Source organism: Diadema setosum, chromosome 13 (genome assembly GCF_964275005.1).
Source record: "Diadema setosum chromosome 13, eeDiaSeto1, whole genome shotgun sequence".
NCBI lineage: Eukaryota > Metazoa > Echinodermata > Echinoidea > Diadematoida > Diadematidae > Diadema > Diadema setosum.
The window spans coordinates 10,846,124-10,869,128 of record NC_092697.1 but is presented as its reverse complement, the minus strand read 5'-3'; the positions used below and the strand labels follow the sequence as shown (position 1 = coordinate 10,869,128).

The 23,005-nt window shown below is 39.0% G+C and overlaps 1 protein-coding gene across 1 annotated transcript; it reads right to left on the bottom strand.

Moving 5' to 3' along the window:
* Window positions 1-888: 888 nt before the first annotated feature.
* LOC140236832 (glucosidase 2 subunit beta-like) lies at window positions 889-22,464 on the bottom strand. Its single transcript, XM_072316770.1, has 14 exons — window positions 22,310-22,464; window positions 16,166-16,291; window positions 14,584-14,679; window positions 13,665-13,846; window positions 11,952-12,015; window positions 11,157-11,307; window positions 10,564-10,642; window positions 10,059-10,151; window positions 9,149-9,194; window positions 7,816-8,082; window positions 5,970-6,129; window positions 4,028-4,102; window positions 2,577-2,676; window positions 889-1,851 (listed from the first exon to the last, which is right to left on the bottom strand). The coding sequence occupies exons 1-14, from the start codon at window positions 22,428-22,430 to the stop codon at window positions 1,702-1,704; spliced, it is 1,710 nt and encodes a 569-aa protein (XP_072172871.1). The 5' UTR covers window positions 22,431-22,464; the 3' UTR covers window positions 889-1,701.
* Window positions 22,465-23,005: the final 541 nt, after the last annotated feature.

The window sequence follows — 23,005 nt, the reverse complement described above, 5'->3', positions numbered from 1 at the left end:
AAAGAGTGTTGACACTGTTCAAAGTTGCCTTAGTATATCAAAACACACATATGACAAGTGTTTTACAAATCAATAAGTTATAAATGTTATGAAACAAATCAAATTTTTTTTTCTCTATTCTATCCCTGTCTCCAAAGTTTCCCCACTCAGTGATGCTTACTCTTGATAACAATCACTGAATTCAATTACAGGGATGCGGGCTTGAAGTATGACACATTAATGGTGGTTTTGTTACCATGGCAACCCAACAGCTGAAGTCATTTCAATTCTTGAGACGAATGACAGGCCTGTGAAATGAACACAGCACATCACGGCTTCAACAATCATCACAGCTTCAACTATCATCAGACGTTGATTTCAAACATCAAATGCAGTCAAACCTATATCGGCAACATGCTACAAGGACCCGCTAGACTTGATATTCCTTCTGCAACAGTTAGAATGTAATCGAACCTGTGTGCCAAGACCATCTACATTGTTCTACTGATTGAGAGGCAGCACCAATCATTGCACACAGATTTTCCATAGAAATACTCCCGACTATCTATGCGAATCACCCTTATACAAAGATCACCCATATGCAGGCATTACTCACTTTGATTACCCCTGCCTGCAGTTTAAACACAATCCCACCTGTATACAACGACCATTTCCCTTCAAAGGCCACATTTTCTGATCATTCCATTTCACTCAGTGGTCTGAGTAGTCATCGGACATCATTTGCTCACCATGATTGTACCTGGTTGCAACCCGCTGCCTGAAGCCTCATGTGAGGGTATTTTGTGTGGAACCAGCACTAAGATTTCACTAAAGACTGCATCGATGGCACTATTACTTCGGCACTCTATAGCATGGTTTCAGTGAATCTATAGGGAAGTATCCTTTTTTCTTTTTTTTTGCTTGAGACCTATTGATAATCAATCAATCCTCCGGTCGTTGTTGTTTATTTCCCTGCATGATACATAACATCCTTTTGCTCCACTGTATGTTCTGCATATACCTAACTCCCTGATGAATTCTATTGCTTTTGGTTGATACCACAATAGGCTGCTGTTTCACATTCTGGTCTGATTTCACACAAACTCTGAAAACTCTCCCATCACATCACAGCCTGTGCACCTTTACATCAAAGTTGTTAGCCTTGACAAGCTGTCAGCTTCTGACAATCGCCACAGTAGCAGTCCGTGACCAGAGCTTCTTAGCCAATCAAAACGAAGGCTTTTACTGAAATTTTCAAGGACTGGCAAACTTGTCAGGGCTAACAACTTTCATGAAACTGTGCCTACGGCTAACAGCTTTCATGAAATGGTGTCCAGAAGTGTGGCAAAGTTAGGCATCCTGAATTTATCTGAATACATGTACAAATGTTATGGTAAGCATCCCTTAAAAATAGAGGTAGTAAAATAATTAGCAAATTTTGTGACAATGTGCAATCATTGGCAATCACAGTTCTCAAAGAGTTATTAAAGTTTATGACTGTTTACCGCTCTTAGACGTTGCAAGCCAATAGGTCTCGAAAAACGGTATCATATGAAATGGAAACTGGACGAAAGAATGAATTTCATGCCATGATAGCATCAACGATTTTCCCATCTCCTATCTTCACTCTAAATATCTGACGCTGACTTCAACCGTTGGGATGCCATTTACTATTTACCCTAGATAAGACTCACTTACAGTTACCATGGAAACACCCTGTCATCATAGCTCGTCATGTGTATCGGTTTCGCCTGTGTTGATGTCGTATTTATACGCGCACAACGCCGGCGTGATAAATTCAAACTGGTAAACGCAGCGATCCGGTTCACTGGCTGACGTGATTTTGTTTTCAATGCCACATTTTAAGAGCACCTACAGGGAGAGAAGGGAAATAAATATGAATGATTGTGAGCTTAGATGAGAGATATCTTTCATGATCTGTATCTACTAAATAATGAAGACTGGAGTCCACTACTAGTCACAGATGGTGCCACGTTTTTAAAAGTGTTGGGGGGGGGGGCCGTTTATATTTTTGGTGCCACTTCAGAGTTTCATCAGCTAACAAGAAAAAAAAAGCAAAACAAGCTAAGCTGAACTATATATTTTTTTCCTGGTGCCACTTCCGAGGTTAAAAAAAGTGGGGGCCCCCAAGTGGTTGGACCCTATGTATTCCTATGTATTATGTATTATGGGGGGGGGGGGGCGAGATCCCATATTCTTTGTCCATCTTCTTTACTCATTTATAATCCATATCACATATATTTCTGGTTAGTTTCCCATTGTCTGCAATTATTACATATTCGAAAACTGCATCACTTTGGATTAGCTGATCTCTCGCATTTATCCCTAAGTTGATTTCTACTCTTCAGGTTTATGTCACGTTTATGCAAGCTTCTGACCATGCAAACATCGAGATTCAAGGGGTTTGTGGAATGAGCACTGTACTAGGGCTTTCCGTAGCTCACTAGATAAGAACACTGGTCTAGAAATCCGGAGAGCTTGGTTTTGAATCCAGTTGCAATCCCATTTTCTTTACTCATTTTTCATCTTAAAAAAGGAAGTAAGGACAACAGGACTATTTTCATTGCAAACATTACCTTTGTTGACCTGTCTGGACCATTCCAGCACTTTTGTCCTCTGGTATACATCATGACGGAGTACTTATTGTCTGCTGGACCCTCCCACTGGTTCCAGGTACTGAAAGAAAATTCACCAATGATTAAAAAAATGAGTAAAAGTACACAATTTAGTTGTGTATTGACAAGCAATACTAATCATGAAAGAATTTGCCCTTACGGTCACCACTGTTGGAAATTGTTATTCAGTACAACAGTTGAATCAGTCATGTTCAGGCTGAAAAAGCTATTTCTTAGACATATCCAAAATGATTTTGGTGAGTTTCTACTGTGATCTTGTTATTCTGTTGTCCATAGCCATGTCAATATGTAAAAAACAAACAAACAAACAAACTATTCAGAGTCTGTAAGCATTATCTAAACTAAGAGGGTTGCTGTTCTTAAAAGGGCAGATGGGCACAAGTCCACTGAAACCCAATTGGAGCTAGTCAATCTCAAGGCCAGTATGGAAAAGACCCCTCTGGGCGTGTGGGGTGGAGATGCAGAGGGGCCTCCATGCACCTATGTTCCAAGAGGATAATGTGAGGTCTTTCCATGGAGAGTTATATGCCACACAAGAACATCACAGTTAACCATTTTTCAATTTGGTCGCATTTCAAACATGATTCCATGCCTGATTCAAATTGTGATCTTGATTGTTGTTCAAGGCAAACATCCATCAGACACTAGCATTACTTCTAGTACAAAAAGCATGATGGCTGCAAAGATATAATGGTGTACACCTTTTCTTCCAATATTGCATGAAAAATACTACTGTAAGACTAACTGACAGATGATAATAATAATAATAGCAATAATAATAATAATAATAATAATAATAATAATAATAATAATAATCTATATTGTACCAAATCCACTCTGTAAGAGTGCTCAAAGTGCATACCTACCCTGATCTCTGGATACATTATTTTCCACCAGCACTGACAGTGCTCATTCTTCATTCCCTGGGGAGTATACCAGCCAGTCTCCATTTTACAGGTGCACACATGCTGATCAACCAACATAAACATTCTCATCCAACCAGGTTCCCATTTATACTCCTGGGTGGAGAGCAGCAATGTGGATAAAGTGCCTTGCTGAAGGGCAAATGTGTCAGGCTTCGTGGGGCTCGAACCCACAAACCCAAACCACGCTCGGGTGATTCAGAAATGTGCACTCTTATCCACTCCGCCGTGACTCCTCCACAAATTTTCACTCCTATGGTGTAAACTTGGCTGATTGAACTGCATAAAATATAACTACCTTGTTGATTCTTGCAGTGTGATGTTTTCATAATCCATTTAGTATGTACTAGATTTTGCCATACTAAACCTAGCAGAAGTTGATAAACATCTGTACAATGTTCAGTTATGCCATATTCCCAATGACCCATATGTACTACAGCAACAAAAATGATGACCACATAAACTCACCCAAGTGATGTTTCTGATCCTCCATGCTTTGGCTTCTGTGAAGATTTTTCAAATGGACAAAGTTTGTACACATACCTGCATTGAAGACAAAGGGAGACGGGGCACATAAAATGATTATCTTTACAGGCATGAATGACTGAGTGAATGGCTGTTGTAGTGTGATCACGACCTGCTGTCAAACAGCTTGGTCTCAAGAAAATAAAACAATGTGGTATGTCACAATTTGTCCCCCTACAGTAAGAAGTGAAACACCATGCCCCTTCAACAGGACAAAACAGAGGTCCTGTGTGTCAGAAGAACAACTAATACATGTAAAAGGTCCCACATCTCGTGGTGCACGCAAGGTGACAAGCAATGGTCAGCAAAATATATCCACCAGGCAAAAGGGGGCAGACATATGAATGGATAAATACTGTAAAAGCTGATATATTTGTGTACAGATATTTTTGCTATTGGCAGTTGATCAGACATTTTAATGAGCTGTTCATTATGCGCTTTGTGGTCTCATCATCATAACAGAACAAAAAAAAAAAAAAATAACAAGAGACCCGCGGGTCTAGCGCTCACCTGAGTATCGGAAGTGCACCTTTCACGCAGTCACTAATCTAAATTAGTCACAGCTCTACTAAAATTTGACCAGGCATTCTCAAGTAGAAGATGAAAATGTACAATAAGGGCCCAAATTTTTGAGGATTCCTTAATTTGGGGGTATGGGGCCCCCTGGGGCCCTCTGGGTGGGGCATGGTGCCCATTTTGATAAATTGAGATCCTGACCCCCTGAGGATGCTACCTGTCAAGTTTGACGAAAATCCATCATGATGTTTTCAGGAAGATGAAAATGTATAATTCAGGCCCCCATTTAGACCTTCCCACCACCCCCCCCCCCCCCCCCCCCCCCCCAGAGGGGCACCCCTGGATTTGCTATGAACAAACTTGGAACTACAGTCATTAATGTATTCACTCATAGTATTATCTTAGCTCTATAACTTCTGATTCTAGAGAAGATTTTTAAAGATTCCTTCATTTTGGGGGGTTTGGGCCCCCCAGGGGCCCCCTGGGTGGGGCATGGTGCCCATTTTTACAAATTGAGATCCTAACCCCCTAGGGATGCTACCTGCCAAGTTTGGTGAAAATGGGTCATGGGGTTCTCAAGAAGAAGATGAAAATGAACAATTTAGGCCCATTAGGACCCCTTCCCACCCCCCTCCCCTGGGTCCCAAGGGGGGCACCCCTGATTCTGCCATGAACAAACTTGAAACTACAGTCATCAATGTACTAACTCTCAGTATTAACTTAGCTCTATCACTTCTGGTTCTAGAGAAGAAGATTTTTACAGATTCCTTAATTTTGGGGGGTTTGGGCCCCCCTGGGGGCCCCCTGGGTGGGGCATGGTGCCCATTTTAACAAATTGAGTTCCTAACCCCCTAGGGATGCTACCTGCCAAGTTTGATGAAAATCGGTCTTGGGGTTTTCAAGAAGAAGATAAAAATGTAAAAAGTTTACGCACGACGGACGCCGGACGAAGGGCGATCGCAATAGCTCACTTGAGCCTTTGGCTCAGGTGAGCTAACAAAACTGTCCAAATGAAAGAGTGACTTCTCGAATGAACCATTTTCTTAATATATTACTTGAAATGAGATCAGTCTCTCAGGAAAAAAAAGTACAATGTACTAGTATTCCACAGGTTCTGAAAGTGACTAATCTTTAGCTCCAGTATGCGCATTCATGTACATGTATGCAATAGAATAGACTTGCTATGTCCAGTGTTACTTATATGAGGTGCAAATATCTGTTTTCATCGTTGTCAAAATTTTCGTGCATTATCACTTTGGGGATCGAGAGCCTATTTGCAAAATTTGTGAAAATACACCACCCTGTAGAAGTCTGCGTATACATTACATGAAACAGTCACTGAAAGGATTAAGTTGCAGCTATCTCTTACTCTCTATCTGTGAACTCGAAACATTTTCCCTGCAACTCCTGGAATTCCTGTTCCGGTCCGAGGTCGACCTTGAGCTGCTTCTCGATGTCGCTGATGCTCCTGTCGATATTCTTGAGTTTGTCGTTGGCGTTGTCATACTCCTTCCTTGCCTCATCAGCAGCTGCAATGATGAGAATGATGTGTAAAGGGAATAACTATATGCGCCATATATTTAGGGAGTATAATTGTTCATGAATCAGGACTTCCCAGCAATTTCATGAGTGGTTAAACTCGCGATCGTAGAGTAAAAGTAATGAACAGATGAATGTAGACATTTGCATATTTGCATGTTACATTTGTGTCAGGATAGGAGTTTATATTTTCTTGAGTTGCTAATAGCAATAACAACCGACTTGTGGAATTCACACAAATGAAAACCTTGTGAAAGATGTGGCGTAGCAGTAGTAGACATGAAATATCTTCAAGTTTTTTCCCTCACTTCCACAGTTCATGCTTGGCACAATATGGTGTATCCAGTGTTTGCTTCATATCCCAAAATAATACACACAAGATTTCCTCAAACATTGCATTATTGAAATGACCCTGTCTGGCCTACATGTACTTCTTCTAAATACATTGATTCTGCATTTAACTTGACATTAAATTGCAGGTGTGTTAAAGGGGAAGGCTAGTAACTGATCAGTGGGAATCAGTGGAAATGCTGGGAGATGATTGTTCCAATCCTTATGGGATTCATTCAAGAGTTCATTGTATATCTATTGTTGTGTGAAAATGATTTGCTTCAGAACGGTCTCATATTCAAGTAATGTGCAGATTAAGGCTCCGTCACTGACCAGGGACGCTAACCTGGAAGCATTAAACTGCACATTACTTGAATATGAGACCATTCTGAAGCAAATCATTTTCACACAACAATAGATAAACAATGAACTCTTGAATGAATCCCATAAGGATTGGAACAATCATCTCCCAGCATTTCCACTGATTCCCACTGATCAGTTACTAGCCTTCCCCTTTAAGTAGGGCCACTTGTTCAAAAGATGTTGGGACAGTATACCAACATACTAGTTATACTGATGTAACACACCATTGCCACCAATCAACTTTTATTTCACTAGTCTGTCAGGTATTTCATGCATTTCCTGAATTCAAATGATTTGAAATGGCAAAAATAAAAGAATGCAGAGTTTGTCTCTATGAAAGGTTGTTGATCAAGCATTGGACAAAGTAGCAGGACACACACACACACAAAAAAAAAAAATATCTCAAGTTTGGATTGACCCCTTATGTTCTACTGCCATGTCATGAAACACGAGTATTTTCTGATAGAAGAACTACATGTAGTCGCAGCAGGACAGAGTGAAGATGGTGGAATACTGGCAAGCAAAAATGGAGATGGAACTTGGTCAGCTCTGTCCACTTTGACAGTGTTACGTCAATGTTAAAGGCATAATTGACCATTTGCAGATGAAACAAAAACCCAGCATCAGTGCATTAGTTCTAAAATGTAAGCTAGGGAAAGAAACAAACAATGTAAAAATCTGAACCAGTATAATCGATATTAAGTATTGTTTAATAAAATGTGAACAATAGTTATGATAAAAATGTTTCCCAACGAAAATGTCTACAGTTACGGTTTAATGAGAAAAACAGTGATATCTCCTTACACTGTAGGCTTTATTGCAAAAATCTTATATGGTAGGATATTTTGTGATACAACTGACCTACTAGTATACATATGCACCAAAAGTGATATCTTGAACATTCTTTAAATCACTGCTCCCAAAGATAAATATGACCTTTAACAACAGGAACTGGAAGGTTGAGAGACTTTTGTCACACTCACTCGCAATCAGAGCCTTGGTTTCCTCATCGTACTCGGGCATCTTGTCCTCCCCGGCCTTTCTCTTTTCCCTCTCCTCTCGTCTTTTGGCGAGTCGGTCTAACCGTCGCTCCCTGCTCAGTCTCCTCATCTCCTCCTCTGCATCCTCATCATGCTCCAAGAGATCGTCTTCCTCCTCATCTGCCCACTCGTCCTCTTCCTCCTCATCATACTCGTCGATGTCGTCTTCTTCATCCTCGTCGGCGAATGAGTCGAATGCGGCAGGTTCACCTGGGAGAAATAGGAGCCAAGGGTGGACAGATGATACAAGTTTCACATCATAATCTGTTTTAACACCACACATTATCGTGTCTGTTTGACATTTGTTCTTTTTCTCACAGATAGGCAAGTAACACAGATTATTTTTCATGAAATCTTATGTTACACAATGATTTATGTCATGAATCATATGCCTTCATTAGTGATGAGCCTACTTTTAATTTGAGGGTTACACCCCAAATGAAACAAAGTTGAGATGACACTCACATGACACAAGTTTTATATCATGTTATGTTTCAAAAGCACACTGCAATGCGTTCGCTTGACCTGTCCTCTTGTTATAGATGATGGAAAAATGATATAAATGGATTTTAATGAAGTATGTCATCATGGTACAAATCTAGCATTAGAAGATGTTCACGTTCTGAATCATATATCTTCATTTGAAGTCTGCACCCCCCCCCCTTCCTGAATGATTGCACATGGAAACTTAAAGCACTCAAAGAGCAAAAACCTCCACCAAGTCCATAGGGTCACTACTTCCAGACGAGAACTGTGCATGCATCCTTTGGAAAATATCCCGGATCCAGATCATGCACAGGATCACCTCAAAAAAACTTGTTACATGTTCCTTTTTAAAGGGGAAGGCTAGTAACTGATCAGTGGGAATCAGTGGAAATGCTGGGAGATGATTGTTCCAATCCTTATGGGATTCATTCAAGAGTTCATTGTATATCTATTGTTGTGTGAAAATGATTTGCTTCAGAATGGTCTCATATTCAAGTAATGTGCAGATTAATGCTCCGTCACTGACCAGGGACGCTAACCTGGAAGCATTAAACTGCTCATTACTTGAATATGAGACCATTCTGAAGCAAATCATTTTCACACAACAATAGATAAACAATGAACTCTTGAATGAATCCCATAAGGATTGGAACAATCATCTCCCAGCATTTCCACTGATTCCCACTGATCAGTTACTAGCCTTCCCCTTTAAATACCATGACACAAATGAGTTTTTTTTTTTTTTCAAAATCCATTTATAAATATCCAGGAAGCAGGTGGTTTTACTCACCGTTAGTCTCTGACTTCTGAACTCCCTCGGCTTGTTCTGCTGCTAACTGCAAAGCATAAACACAAAAACCGACCTTGTTGACAAATATCATCCTTGGCATTCCTGTTCATCGTGCAAACAGTAGGCAAAGTACTTCATAAAAGGGATTGTAGAGTTTTGGTTGAGACCTTATTTCAGGTTTCTAACATTTTTTTTTTTTGGGCGAGATAATGAGAAACCTCATATGAAGTGTGAAAGAACATGTAATTCCAAGAGGGATTCCATGTTTATTTGATTAAAATTGGTTTTGAAGTGGCTGAGATATCCAAAATATGACCCATCTTTTTTTTTTTTTCAAAATTACAGTTGCTTTACTTTACTTTGTTTTTGGATGTCTCGGCCATTCCAAAACTGATTTTCATCAAATAAACTTTGAATTCCTCTTAGAATGGTATGCTCTGTACTATTAATATTTCCTACGTGGTTTCTTGGTATCTCACAAAAAGTTAGAAGCCCAATCCTTATCTCCACCAATACTACCATCCCTTTAAAGTAAGTACATACATATATACACGGTCTGTGTTCAATCTTGGTTTTATAATCTCACCATTTTTGTGTAAGAGATGATAATATCATGTAGAAGGAGGATTAAAAGTATCAGCCAGAATCAACTATTTTCCCTGAAAGATCCCGTATGCGTGCCATCAATAGATATTATACTTTTAAAATCCTTATGCCATTCACAAGTTCATATCGGACAAGGTCTTGACACAACTCTAGATTTTTCAAATCATTTCGTTTCTACCTCACAGATGCACAAGCAGTACTTCCAACATGTTGTCTCTGTAATATACCTGAAAATATAGCACAATATTTAGATGATATTGAAAGCGAATTGTTTAAAGGGCTGGGACTTTTGACACCACCTTACCTGACTGGCAGATTTAAATCTATCTTTGATGTTATTCCAAACATTTTCAGTGAACGCAACCTCATCCACAAAAGTTGAGCCTCCCAGTGTATTCTGGAAAATAAGGATACATACATTAAGTACAATGCTTGCAAGGTATTATAGGAAGCAACTTCCTAAGATTCTTTGTGGTCTCTTGTGTGGACATCATAGACACATATTGATGTAATTTATTCTTAATTTGCCCTGCTGTTTAATTTGCAGCATTTTATAAGATGATGTCACCCTATGATCAGGGATGCTACCTAAAATGTACAAGAGGGCATGCGAATATTCAAGAATGAGCTGTCTCAGAGATACATAGTCTGGGCTGAAAAAAAAAAAAATGCTGGGGCCAGCAAACTATTTTTTATTGTACTTTTTTAAAAATAAAAAAAAAAGTAATGCTTTACAGTTATTCGGTAGGTTGTGAATAAAACTTTATTTACGGTACACGCTTTCTCCCGATTTTGCCAAATTTTCTCACCTTCGCTTCTTCTTCATTGACATCACCGCTGTCGTTTTCATCAAACTCCTTTCGGCTCTGAATCTCGCTGAGTGAAATCCTGACAAATATCAAGATGATAGTGAAACATTGTAGAGCAAGAAAAATGAATGACCAGGTCCTAATTTTAACACTTGAAAGAAAGTACTGACTTAAATGACCACCAACACACATACACACACAAATAAACAATATTCAGCACTTGAATCATGTTTAATTCCACCTTTACGGTTTCTTCTCATAACGAATGTACAGTCCCTTGCAGTATTGGGGTCATTTTGGATAATCCAGATTATCTGCCAAGGATGACTTTGTCTATGAAAGTACAAGATTACCACCCGCCACGCACTTTATGTAACCTTGGGCTATACTAAGGTCAGGCTCCACCCGTTGTAAGGGCATTCAGTGTTCAACTCAATAATATTCTGCAAATGCACAGCTAGTAAGTGTTCACAAGCTCTCATATAGGTTCTCAAAAGACAGAACTGAAATTTAATCTACTTTCAAATGTGAACAGTCCTTCAGGAAATACACGATGATGCCTAGTAATGAAAGGGCAATATCTCTTCACTTACTGTCCATCTGAGTTGACATCCAGTTCCTTGAAGGCCTGGATGGCCCTTTCCTTTTCTTCAGCAGCCTTCTTGGCTGCCACCTCCGCCTCCCACGCTTTTTGGTGCCTATCCTTCGCCTCGGTCTCTGGAGCTTCGGCTGCTTCTTTTAATTCTGAATGGGGATTGAGGAATTTAAGCCATAGCGGTGACTGAAGAAGTAGATTCTTTATTTATCTTAAATATCTTAACTGCATGTGAGACATATGACATGTGTGATGTATTTTCCAAAAAGTTATCATTATGCATGTTTGCCACAAATCTTCAGCAAAGGGGTGTGTTCATGCTGATATTAGGATACTTGACAATGAAGCAGATTTACTCTTTATTCATCTTAAATATCTGAACTGCAAGTGAGACATTTGACATGTGTGACATATTTTCCACAAAAGTTATCATATCCAGTTTATGCATGTTTGCCACAAATCTTCAGCAAAGGGGTGTGTTTATGCTGACATCAGGGGATTTGACAATCCCTTTTGAATACATTAACATCATTGTAAAACAAACAAACAAACAAACAAACAAACAAACAAACAAACAAACAAACAAACAAACCTGCAAGTAGCAGTGACAACCACTTAAACTTTATCATTGATCATGAATTTCTTGTGAGATATGACAGCATTCTCATGGCTTTGACATTCTTGATATGTTTCAATTCTAGGTATTGACAATTTTGAGTTTGAAGACACAAATATTTGTTGTGGATAGAGTAACATGAGCTCACACGGACCGATTTTGATTTGTAAAACTTACGTTGCTTGGTATCCACTACGGCACGGGTTTCCTCACGTTCAGCTTGCAACTTTTTCAGAGATTCCTAATGAAATATACAAGAGCAGTCAAATCAGTGAAGAGGACACAAACAATTGGAAAACAACAATAAGAAACTGCACACTAAGCCAGCATTTGCGCACTCAGTAGGAGATACCTATTTGCTTGGTAACCATGCATCCAGTAAATTTACTTTGCATCCAGTAATGCATGGCTAGAAGTACTGGATGCATGGTTTGCATCTTTGGCAAGCATGTTGGAGTGGTTTCTTTGCCAATTGGCACAGATGTCTGGAAACTACCAGGTAATTATCAGTGATCAAAGATTATGTGAGCACCCTAATAAGGATAAGAAACTGCACAATGCAAGCGTTTGCGCAAAGAGATGCCTATTTGCTAGCTAACCATATATCCAGTAAATTTACTTTGCATTTAGTAATGCACAGCTAGAAGTACTGGATGCATGGTTTGCATCTATGGCAAGCATGTTGGAGTGGTTTCTTTGCCAATTGGCACAGATGTTTGGAAACTACTGAGTAATCTAATCATCAGTGATCAGAGATTGCCTGAGCACCCCAATTCCTACAAGAATACAGCTAATCCATTGTCTCACGAAGCGAGGTACAGTGCACTCGCGTTATACCGAACACAGTTATATAGAAATTCTGGTTACAACAAAGTAAAAATTCAGGCTGCAACATTATCTGCTCTATATATTTCTATTAGTTCGGTTATAATGAAATTTCGATATTACAAAAGAAAACTGCCGGTCCCGAGGACTTCGTTATAACGGGAGTCCACTGTAACACGAAAATGAATACAACATTTCGGCTGCAAAATCTGCTGGCCTTTGTCTGGCAAAGTAGACCGAACTGCTGCAGTGCTCGATACAGTGTCGTATTCATTTTCATGTTTACCTCGCTGAGTGAGACAACAGATTAGCTTTGTTCTTTCAGTTACTACCACGATGATGAACATCTTCCGTACTATTCACTCTAATTCCCATCATGCCACCATGGCCTTCCCGTTGGACTGAGGCACATTGCTACACCTGATCGGGCTTCCTAGTCTTACAAGTACGACAAGTTTGGAAGGATTACTGAATGCTGATGGAAAAGCTCGGCAAGTTAAGGCAAGTGGCTGGGTACACAAAGGGTTCAACTTCGGCTCACTGCAAGGTGGCAAGTTTAAAGGCCACATACCATGGGGATTCACGAAGTGGGACGGTTGGTCCATTTCAAATACATTCAAGAATCCCATTCCCCGTAACGAACTGTGTACAGCTTTATCACTGATCTCTATTCAAGTCTACACATACAGTTGTAGCCCAAAGAATCTTGACTGGATTCAACCGCCACTGACAAGCGTGCATTCAGTGCACATATTCACTGACATGTGGCTGACAGGGACTGCATACGCCAATATTTTCGCGAATCACGGTATCAGTGGCATTTTCGCGTGTTGTTAAATTCGCGATTGATACTAGTAGTGTACATAAGGTATGACGGGGTAATATTTTCGTGTGTCTTTAATTTCGCGATCAGCCCAAAGCTCGCGAAATTCGCGAAAATAAAACCCTCACGAAAATTATAGCTTATACAGTACTATTCGTGGGTTTTTTAATGCTCCCTGAGGACTGCGAATTCAATCAGACCATGCATGTTACCCCACGCTACCGGGGCTTCCAGTTATGCACCTCTCTCTCTGCCTTCTTGGCCTGGCCCGCCTTGATGTACTCCTGCCGGATTTCAAAGCCCTGGTTGGAGAGGATGATCTGTTGCCTTCTCTCTTCAAGATCTTTCTTCCCCAGCTCCTTGCAGTTGTTGACGCACCGCCCAGCTCCGGGCCCTTCGTACTCATCTGAGGCATCGCAGCAATCTAGAGAAATGGTTTGAAGGGAAGATCCATCGTGATTGTTATGTTCCTTTGTACGATCACAGAAGAATCAGAGCAGTAAACTCGGTGAAAATTTGTAAACAAAGAAAATCACTCACACAAACGAAAGTTATAAACTGGTAAAGTTTGGAGGGTGAGACGAATTGGCAACTCTGTGATGTAGCAGCTCTCCATTTGGTTTGTACACAGAAATTCATAAACTATCATTTTCTCGAATATTTGGGTATGGACAGAACTTATCTTCTGATGAGGACATGCAAAAAAATGTATTATTCTTATATTATACAAAGAAAAAAAAATTGGCACTATACTACTAAGTCTAAACCAGTGCATACTAGAATTTTGTCATTTTGCTTCATACAGGTTCAACTGTTCAAGGACTGGAATTTATTTCAAATGAGCCAATGAAAACAATGCCTCATTTATGAATTTCATTGATATCCTGCAAATGGTCTTCTACAGTGCATCACAGACAGATACGTGAATTTTCTGTTTCAATTTCTATCAGTGCGCAAAACACTAGATAAATAAACCTTCAATATATGCAGTATGGAGTGTAGGCACTAATAATTTTCATGCCACTATGATGTACAAAATACAAACGTTTTAACAATGCTTTTTAAATTCAAATTCATAATTTTCCTTGATCCTAATGCAAATCAAATCTATACAAGAACAATCCAAAGTTGCATCTACTACACTCGTAATTGCTGCTTTACCACAAATGCCGTCATTGACCCGTGATGAAGGAATGTACATTGGTTTGTAGCCACGGTTGTTACAATGGAATCTGCCATCTGGGCAAGCAGAAGTACCTGTTGATGATACAAAATTCAAATTACTCAGTCAGTCTCACATTCATATTAACTTACTGTATATGGAAATACCTCATTTGCTATCAGATGTCACAATATAGCTGTATGGAAGAAGATCATGAATTTGATAGTGCAACCACTTTAGAATTTTTTTTTCCCTCCATATTTTGCAACTGCTAAGGCCCATAAAGGTAGTGTCAATACTCTGGAATGTAAAACAAGAAGTGAACACATAATGTACCTGTATACAACGTCATGATGCTTCATGGAATTGCTTGCAATGAATTTATAAACTGTAAAGCAAGACAGTTTTGAGGCGGGACATTTTTGGGAATTGCCACTGGCATGCAGTGCATATGGTGTAGACAAGAACTTTCATGTGCATCTTAATTTTGCAAAACTTAGCTCTCACGAAATCTGCGAAATTCAAATGCCTGCAAAAATTTCTTATTTTATCATTATTATTGCTGAAATGTGTTAATTGGTAAATTTTCCATTTTCTCTGAGACTCGTATGTATTACTTTGCACAGCATGAAGTATAGGATGTATAGTAGCTCTCAGATGAGTAATTACTGTAGTAACTTCAACTTGTAACAAGTTTTGATGATGAACAGTGTAAATGTGGCAGTAAATAATTCTACTGTATTTTTTTACATTGTGCTGTACAAGATTGCAGATTTCATTAGTAGCTTGTCCCTCTTTACTTTTGAGATTAAAATTCAAGCAACATTTCACATGATGACCACTCATGTTTGCTTGAATTCAACTGACTCATCTTTTAATGTTGGGATGGCTTTGGACAAGTTTTGACAGAGGGTTAGCATGGTAAATAATACACATTGAAATGAAGTAATTTGGTACCCTGTATTCACCTGCACTTAGCAAAATACTGGGCACATGAGTAGTTGAAAGGTTGTTTATACTAGAAACACCATCTATAGGGTTCATAATTAAATGCAATCATTAAAATGACTGGTGTCCTTGAGTGCTCTGTGAAAGGCAATCAGAGCAGGCAGTGACAGTGCAAACGGCACTGTAAGGATGCAGATACATGTAATCTCTCTGTTAATCAGAGGCGTTTGTCGCAACACCTCAGATAAGCTTTGGAAGTATGATCACAAGTCATTGTTCTAAAAATCATAACTTTGACCTATTCAATATATTTCCCACATCTTGTGTCAAGATTGGACTTCTCATTTTAAAATAGCATCAAGAGATATTGGACTTCTTATCAGAGATGCCAGTAAGAATGAAAGAAAGGGCCTGAAATTCATCTACATGTAAATGAAGAGCTTCTAAAATTCTAAATAAAGGGGCCTGGACTTTGATACTACCCAGGGCCTAAATTCAGGCTTTTGTCCCCCAAACTGGCATACCTGTCTTATACATGTAAATACAGTAGAGTATATTATCATAGTAGCTGCACAATAAAGATATCCTTTATTATTATCGATATTATAAATCCACAGCATCAACAAAATTTACCTGGCTCATCAGAATAATCTGGGCAGTCACAGTAGTCATCATTCAGTTGGGAACGTGGAATCTTCATGGAACCATCCAGACATGTAAACCACTCCCCCTGAGCATCTTTATTGTATAGCGGCTCATCTGTGGGAGGAACATAATGGGCAACGCTAAAAAGTAACAGCCTGATAGTTATGCAAGATGCATCTTTCTTTCATGCCAAGAAAATATAAGTGGTAAAATCTCTCAAGCATCTGATCATTCTCCACTTCTTGCTTACATGCAACTCAGTCTAAGTTATAGAAGGCTACAAGCTGTGAATTCATATGAATGATCAGAATTGTACAAAAGATGTGATCAAAACTGCCTTCATGTATTGTAGAGTATTCAGCATCCCATGCTTACGTCACAACACATTACATAATGTGTAAGTTTGTGATTATTGCCTCACCTCACTACAGTGCAACTTTATCTTATGTTAACCTGTTCCTCCTGCAATTCTCCAAGAACCTTCCATGCCCTAAACATGAATATTTTTGCCGAAAGACAAAGAACGGACAGGTTGGTAATCCACCTAAAGCAGTCAAGCACTATGTGCATCCTATTTCTGTAGTCAACTGCATGTGCCATTAAACAATGCAGAATACCAATCAGACTTGAGATTGTGCACTTAGTTCAGAAACTCTTTGTTATAGACCACCGTCATGGAGTTCGCGAAAGTCAAAATCTTGCGAGCTGAGCCTTGATTGCAGCATACAATGTCTTTATACATGTTTTGTAGCAAAACAAGCTATTAAAATAAGCACATTACTAGGTTGGAAAAGGTTAATCACACAAAATACATGCAGTTTGGATACAGAAAAAGAACAAATATTGATAGAAGAAACTCTAATCCTTCGACCAAAGTAATTTTCCCGTTCAGCACAACACAAATAAACATGAATTTAGGCCATAAATGCAGATGCTCTTGTCTACATTTTGGGAACCTGGTATATCTGGTTCCCATAAGGAACAAGTAAAAGATATTAAACCCATGAATGGATGAAGTTTTTTTCAAAATCAGACATGTATGTACATGTAGTTCATTTATAAACACTTTCAAAGTTGTAAAACATATTTCATAGAGTAGTGGCTACAATCACAAATACACAAATCAGAAAGTTCTAGTTCTAGAAAACATCACTATACAAAAACTCTCCATATATGGTTTGCAGTACAAAAAGATACAACATCAAAATACTGTTTTGTTATATTATCTACATGTAGCAACAAGAGTCCCTTACCATGTCCAAGTTCTCTTCTTAATTTTTGGTTATGACAATGAAACAATAAGTTGATGCAGTTGCAAAGGATACATTTTTGCATACTCTATTAATCAAATATATGATCCTTAATTGAAGTCCCCATATGAAAGTTGTGTAAATTAGTGTGCTGGTCAACAGGAGACTTGTACAGTATTAAGGCAAACCATGACATCATCACCGCTTCTCACTTATGTACAGTCTGCAACTCATATCATCGCTTGATTCCACAACATGTGGAATCACTGAATGCAAAAAGTCGATCCATAACTTTCTTATGCTTGGTTTCGATGAGGCTATTACTACTCTGCTTGTTTGATTTTTGTTTTCAGTCTTTTCGATTTATAGGTACAATGTACAGCATATTTAAACATAGGGTGGATGGAATTAAAATTGCACTCTTCAAACTATCACTCAGTTCCCCATGGCTACCCATCTTGCTTTGCCTTACCACTTTAATCTACACTGTAGTATCAGTCAGTACACATGATCAGCAATGACACTAGGTTACATGTAGACACTCTACTTCTCACTCTGCCAGGGAATAATTTTCCTGGTATCGCATCGCAATTTGCTATGCACTTTTACACCACTGCTACACAAACTATCTTTTGTGTTTTTCTTCCTTAGAAATGTACAGGATACCATGTGAAATATTGTTCATCAGCTGAAATTGCTAATCAAATTTGAGTTGGAAAATTATTCCCTGCTCTCAGATCTCATGCATTATGAGGCATGCATGGAAACATGGAACCATTACGTATCTGGGTTGCTTTGTTTTGATTTGTTTTTTGCTTTTTTTTTTTTTTAAACTGACCATCAATGGCATAACCTAGCCTTAAAAGATATTTCACATGTGTATGAATGTACCTCAATAAAGCGAAAGGTATTTCTTGATTCACTTTTTTTCTTTTGGAAAGAGAGCTTGTGCTGTGCATGAGCATGCTTGATCAATGAGGTATTGACTTTATTAATCGAGGATGATATTTAGTTGTTTTTTTTTTAGTTCAAGTTTATTTTCCACTCGACATAACAACAAAAATTTTTACAATGAAAACAACTAAAATGGAGCTATAAATATAACAATATACAAAGAGAAATACACACACATACACAAAAACAACAAGAAGAACAAAACCAATGCATCCATAAATTAATGTGAATGGAGGGGGGGGGGGGGGTGTCAACAGAGAAGAGCAATCTATAAGCCTTGTGAATCACTGACCCCTAGAAAACATGGTGCTTGTGTACTTTCGCACCTGTTTGTCAATTGACCTCCAAACATGCACAAACTCACTATACAATGTAAATATCCAACGGCCTCGAATACTTGCATCTTGAGTGAGATTCAAGTCCAGTAGAAATGGAATTTTCACTGTTTTGACACTTTTCTACCTCTCGGAATAATGTCGATCGCAGCTACATACTGTACTCCCTCTGTAATAACTGTGTTGCATAGGAGCAGACAGCGCAGCACTGTGTACAAAACACGTTCACGGCAGCATGGCAGTGATCGCCGTGATTGATCTGAATGTAGCTATCTCATAGTGACCAGGGCAAGTTCTTCTACGGTGTCTTTAAAAAGATTTGTACCGAGTTGTGGTACCGATTGATTTGAGGATTGGGGTTGTTCGTGTTGTGTTTGTGTGTGTGAGGGTGTGAGTGTGTTTTGTTTTATATACAGTGTACACTGTACATTTTTTTTTCTTTGTCACTCGTAATATTGACAATGTGGAATCTACAAAATTGTATGTTGTCATAATGAAATTTGTATTATTTTACAATCAAATAATTTGTATATTATTGTTTATATGAAAAAGAAAGAAAACTAAAAGACTGGAAAAACAAAAAAAGTTTGTGTGTATGTGTGTGTGTGTGTGTGTTTGAATGAAAGAAGATTGTGAAAATGTGGTTATAAGACAAGGGTGAAAGAATATAAAGGGAAAGGAAAGGAAAGGAAAAAAAGAGATACACTGTATTAAAAAGTTAAACCTAGAAAAAAATGAAACAAAAGGTTTAAAATATAGAGAGTAGATCTACACTAAAGATGATGGAAAGAAAGAAGAGAAACTTGCATTATAAAGGAAAGCAAGGAAGAGACGGATATGTTTGATAAAAAAAAAGAGGAAAGCAATTACTATAAAGAAAAATATAGATTTAAAAAAACACTAGGTACGTCATGTAGAATAATAGAAAGAGAGATGAATCAAAACTGGATGAAAGCAAAGATGAATAGGAAGGAAAGACATAATTATACAGGTGAAAAGGAAATAAAGAAAAGGATTCATTAGAATAGCACATAAGAAAAAGATATCATGAGGATAGGGAGGAAAGACCCTTGCAGTTGGAGGGAAAAACAACCCATGAAGGAAACAAAGAACACTATTACGCAGAAGGAAACCGAGAAAGTTAGACAAGAGGAAAAACACACAGAGATGATAGATAGGAACGAAGGGGAAATTTAGGAATAGATTCTACCTGAAAATGAAAGAAGAAAGATAGAAAACAAAGAGAAAGATATAGGTGGCAGCATACACTTGCGCAGGCGATCAACCGCTATGTAGCTATAACCGCTTTAGGCAAGACTTAGCTGAGGAAAAGGGAAAAACAAATTTTAGCTTTTCAACAACACCATATATAGAAAAAGCCGCTGTATGTAGCTGTGTCGCGACATTTATCAGACCAACTGGCAAAATCGACCCTTAGATTATGCGCTGCATGTATTCGTACTGTGCTCGTCCAGAGCAGCAATTCCAGCGATCAAGATTTTCCAACAATTTTCCGACACTTGTAGACACTAAAAGTGTGAACTACTTTGGAAACTCAGATGCAAGTAGGAAAGAAAAGGACAGAATAAAAGAACAAATCAAAAGATATTAGAAAACTAAAGTGCAATTAATAAGGACATAGGGTAACATCCCCAGTATTCGGTCACTTAAGCTTTTTTGCAATATTTTTCAAACTAAAATAATACATACATACATCATATCTACAGCGATGTATGTGAAATATATCAAATTTCTTTAATCTCAACTTTCATTTTGTTAAATATCTCACAGAATTGCACAAAATCCCGAAATATTTCACCTTGAAAATTCCCCAGTATACGGTCACCGGCACCAGTATTCGGTCACGCGATGTGCGCGTTCAAAGTCAGTGCGTGTTCAACGCAGCTGAAAAATGCGCGCGTACGCCACCTTGTTGGCGCAAAATTGCATCGGGGACGTTGCGGCGACCGTTGGTGACCGAATACTGGGGCCTCGGCACTTGCATTCGACCCTTGTACATTGGGACACTGTATCGGCACGTACAGAAATTTTGTTTTTCTTTTGCGTTTTTGAGGATACCATTACACTCCAAGCTTGCGATAAGCGAAATATCCCGCGAGAGAACAGCGTATTTCTCGACTTTTAGCGTTTTTTCGGCGACCCGTACTCTTAAAACTGGGCCTTATCCGCGCGCGCTTTTGGAAAGTAGCGCCGATTCTGCATTTTTGACGGTAAAATTTGGGATTTTGGATGGATTTTTGGAGGGGACTAAGGCAGTTTCCTGTTGTGAATGAGTTTGCAAGTATGTGAATTAATGTGATTTGCGTGTGTTGTGACAGTTGAACTTACTGTCTGGTGACTAGTGATAAGTGACCGAATATCAGGGGCTTACCGAATACTGGTGCCCTTACCCTAAGCAAGGTAAAATAAAATCAGTGCAGTGAACAGGATTGGAATTCTAAGTCTAACGTTAGGCTAACCCCGGGACGCTCCGTGTACACAGTTACACACTGTGGGAGCGTCCTGAGTCAATAGAGTGCTATATCGGTAAGCTTGAAAAACATACACAGTCTGTCACAGATTTTCGCGCCTCCGTAAGTTTCGAAATTTCACTAGAAAAAAACTTACTTTTATAGTATACATAAGATTCTTATCTAATTCCTACCATACGTTCACCTTGTTCTTGTTCACACTGGTGCAATGATCTTAAAAAAACGTTTTTTTTTACAGGTCCATCTCCTAGCTCCCCATCCCATTCACCATTTTCGAAATCAGTATGCAGTACACTGCGCACGTAAATATTCATGTGCTGGGCGGAGTCGCAATGCTTTTAGCCTTCTGACAAGGCCTGCGCGCGCGTACCCACCCAGAAAGCAACGCAATATACAGCGAGAGGGTTTGCCACAACAGTATGATACGGCCTTGCCATAAAGCTACAGCTGTACAGATGAATTGACGGCCAGCGCATGCGCACAAGTTTCGAATCCATTGACTGTATAAGATGTCGTTCTCCCAAGTTCCTTTCGACCGAGTCGTATTTAACTCATCAATTCGAGCAGAAATGGAATATTGGCAGGACCAAAAGTTGAACGCAGTCAGTCTTCAACATTATAACTTCACCTGTAAGTCTTCATATTACAGAATTTTTGCGTATTCATATTGATATTTAGGCGCTATACTTCGCCTGTCATGATCATATCTGCTACAATGCGCAGCCCCAACACTGCGTGTTGGGGCTGGTCGCAGTTAACGTTAGCGTCGTTAGGCTAGTTCTACATTTTGTTGATAGCTTGTGAAACAGTGAGTAAATATTGTAAGAATCTTAGCTAATGACTTTCCCTTGCCAGCATGTAAATAAATGCACATTTAAATGTCTTGCACCTTGTCGTTGAACACTTGTCTAGTTTAGTTGTTGAGTGTTGAATAGAGGTACAAATTGTAGGTCGTGCACAGAAACAAACATAGATATGAATGAATGGGACCGCATCTCATACAGTACTCGACAATGAGGACGCGAGCACCACACGCTGCTGCTGTGAGCAGCTAATCGTAGCGGCTCAGGCGCAGGCCAAGATAAAAAGCAAAGTTCTTACTACTCAGTGAGACTCCACGAGGCCTTTCAACTTGAACCGTGGCATCACACATCCACAAGATTCCTAATGCGACGGTTAATGACACAAAAAGCGTCAGAGAAAGAGTCGAAGATAGTTCCATTTTGTCCTCCAAAAGAGACTTCACTGGCTAGGTCGTTCCTTGATCCTGTTTGCTCGATCGTAGAATTCTGAGACACGAAATTTCGACACGTATTATTACACGTCTTACTTCACACACACGCCATGTGTGTGATTGATGATGTTCTCCAACACAAGTAGAGAGATGCAAGAAATATGACGACTGCCATCTTGCGGTAAAAACTTTACAGTCTCGTACGGTGCATGCCGCGGGCTCACACTGTCAGTATAATTACAGTTACTATTAAAAATTTCTTCTTTGACCACTGTGTATTCTGATTTAAACTTGTAATCTAAACTTGTATTCACGTAAAGAAAAAAAAATAGTCTGTGATGGCATTTTTAATAACATATCAGAGGCTTTTGTCGTTTTGGATTCAACCAAACGAGATACAATGGAACCATGAGCGGAACCTTGTTATAAAAAGATGTCGGATTTAACAAACCCCTCTTATGACAAGATGATTATTTAGAGGTCTAAACTCATTACATTTCTCTGTTTTTGTATCCTGAGAGTCAGAAAAATAATACCATGGTAACAGACATTTTTTAGGTCTT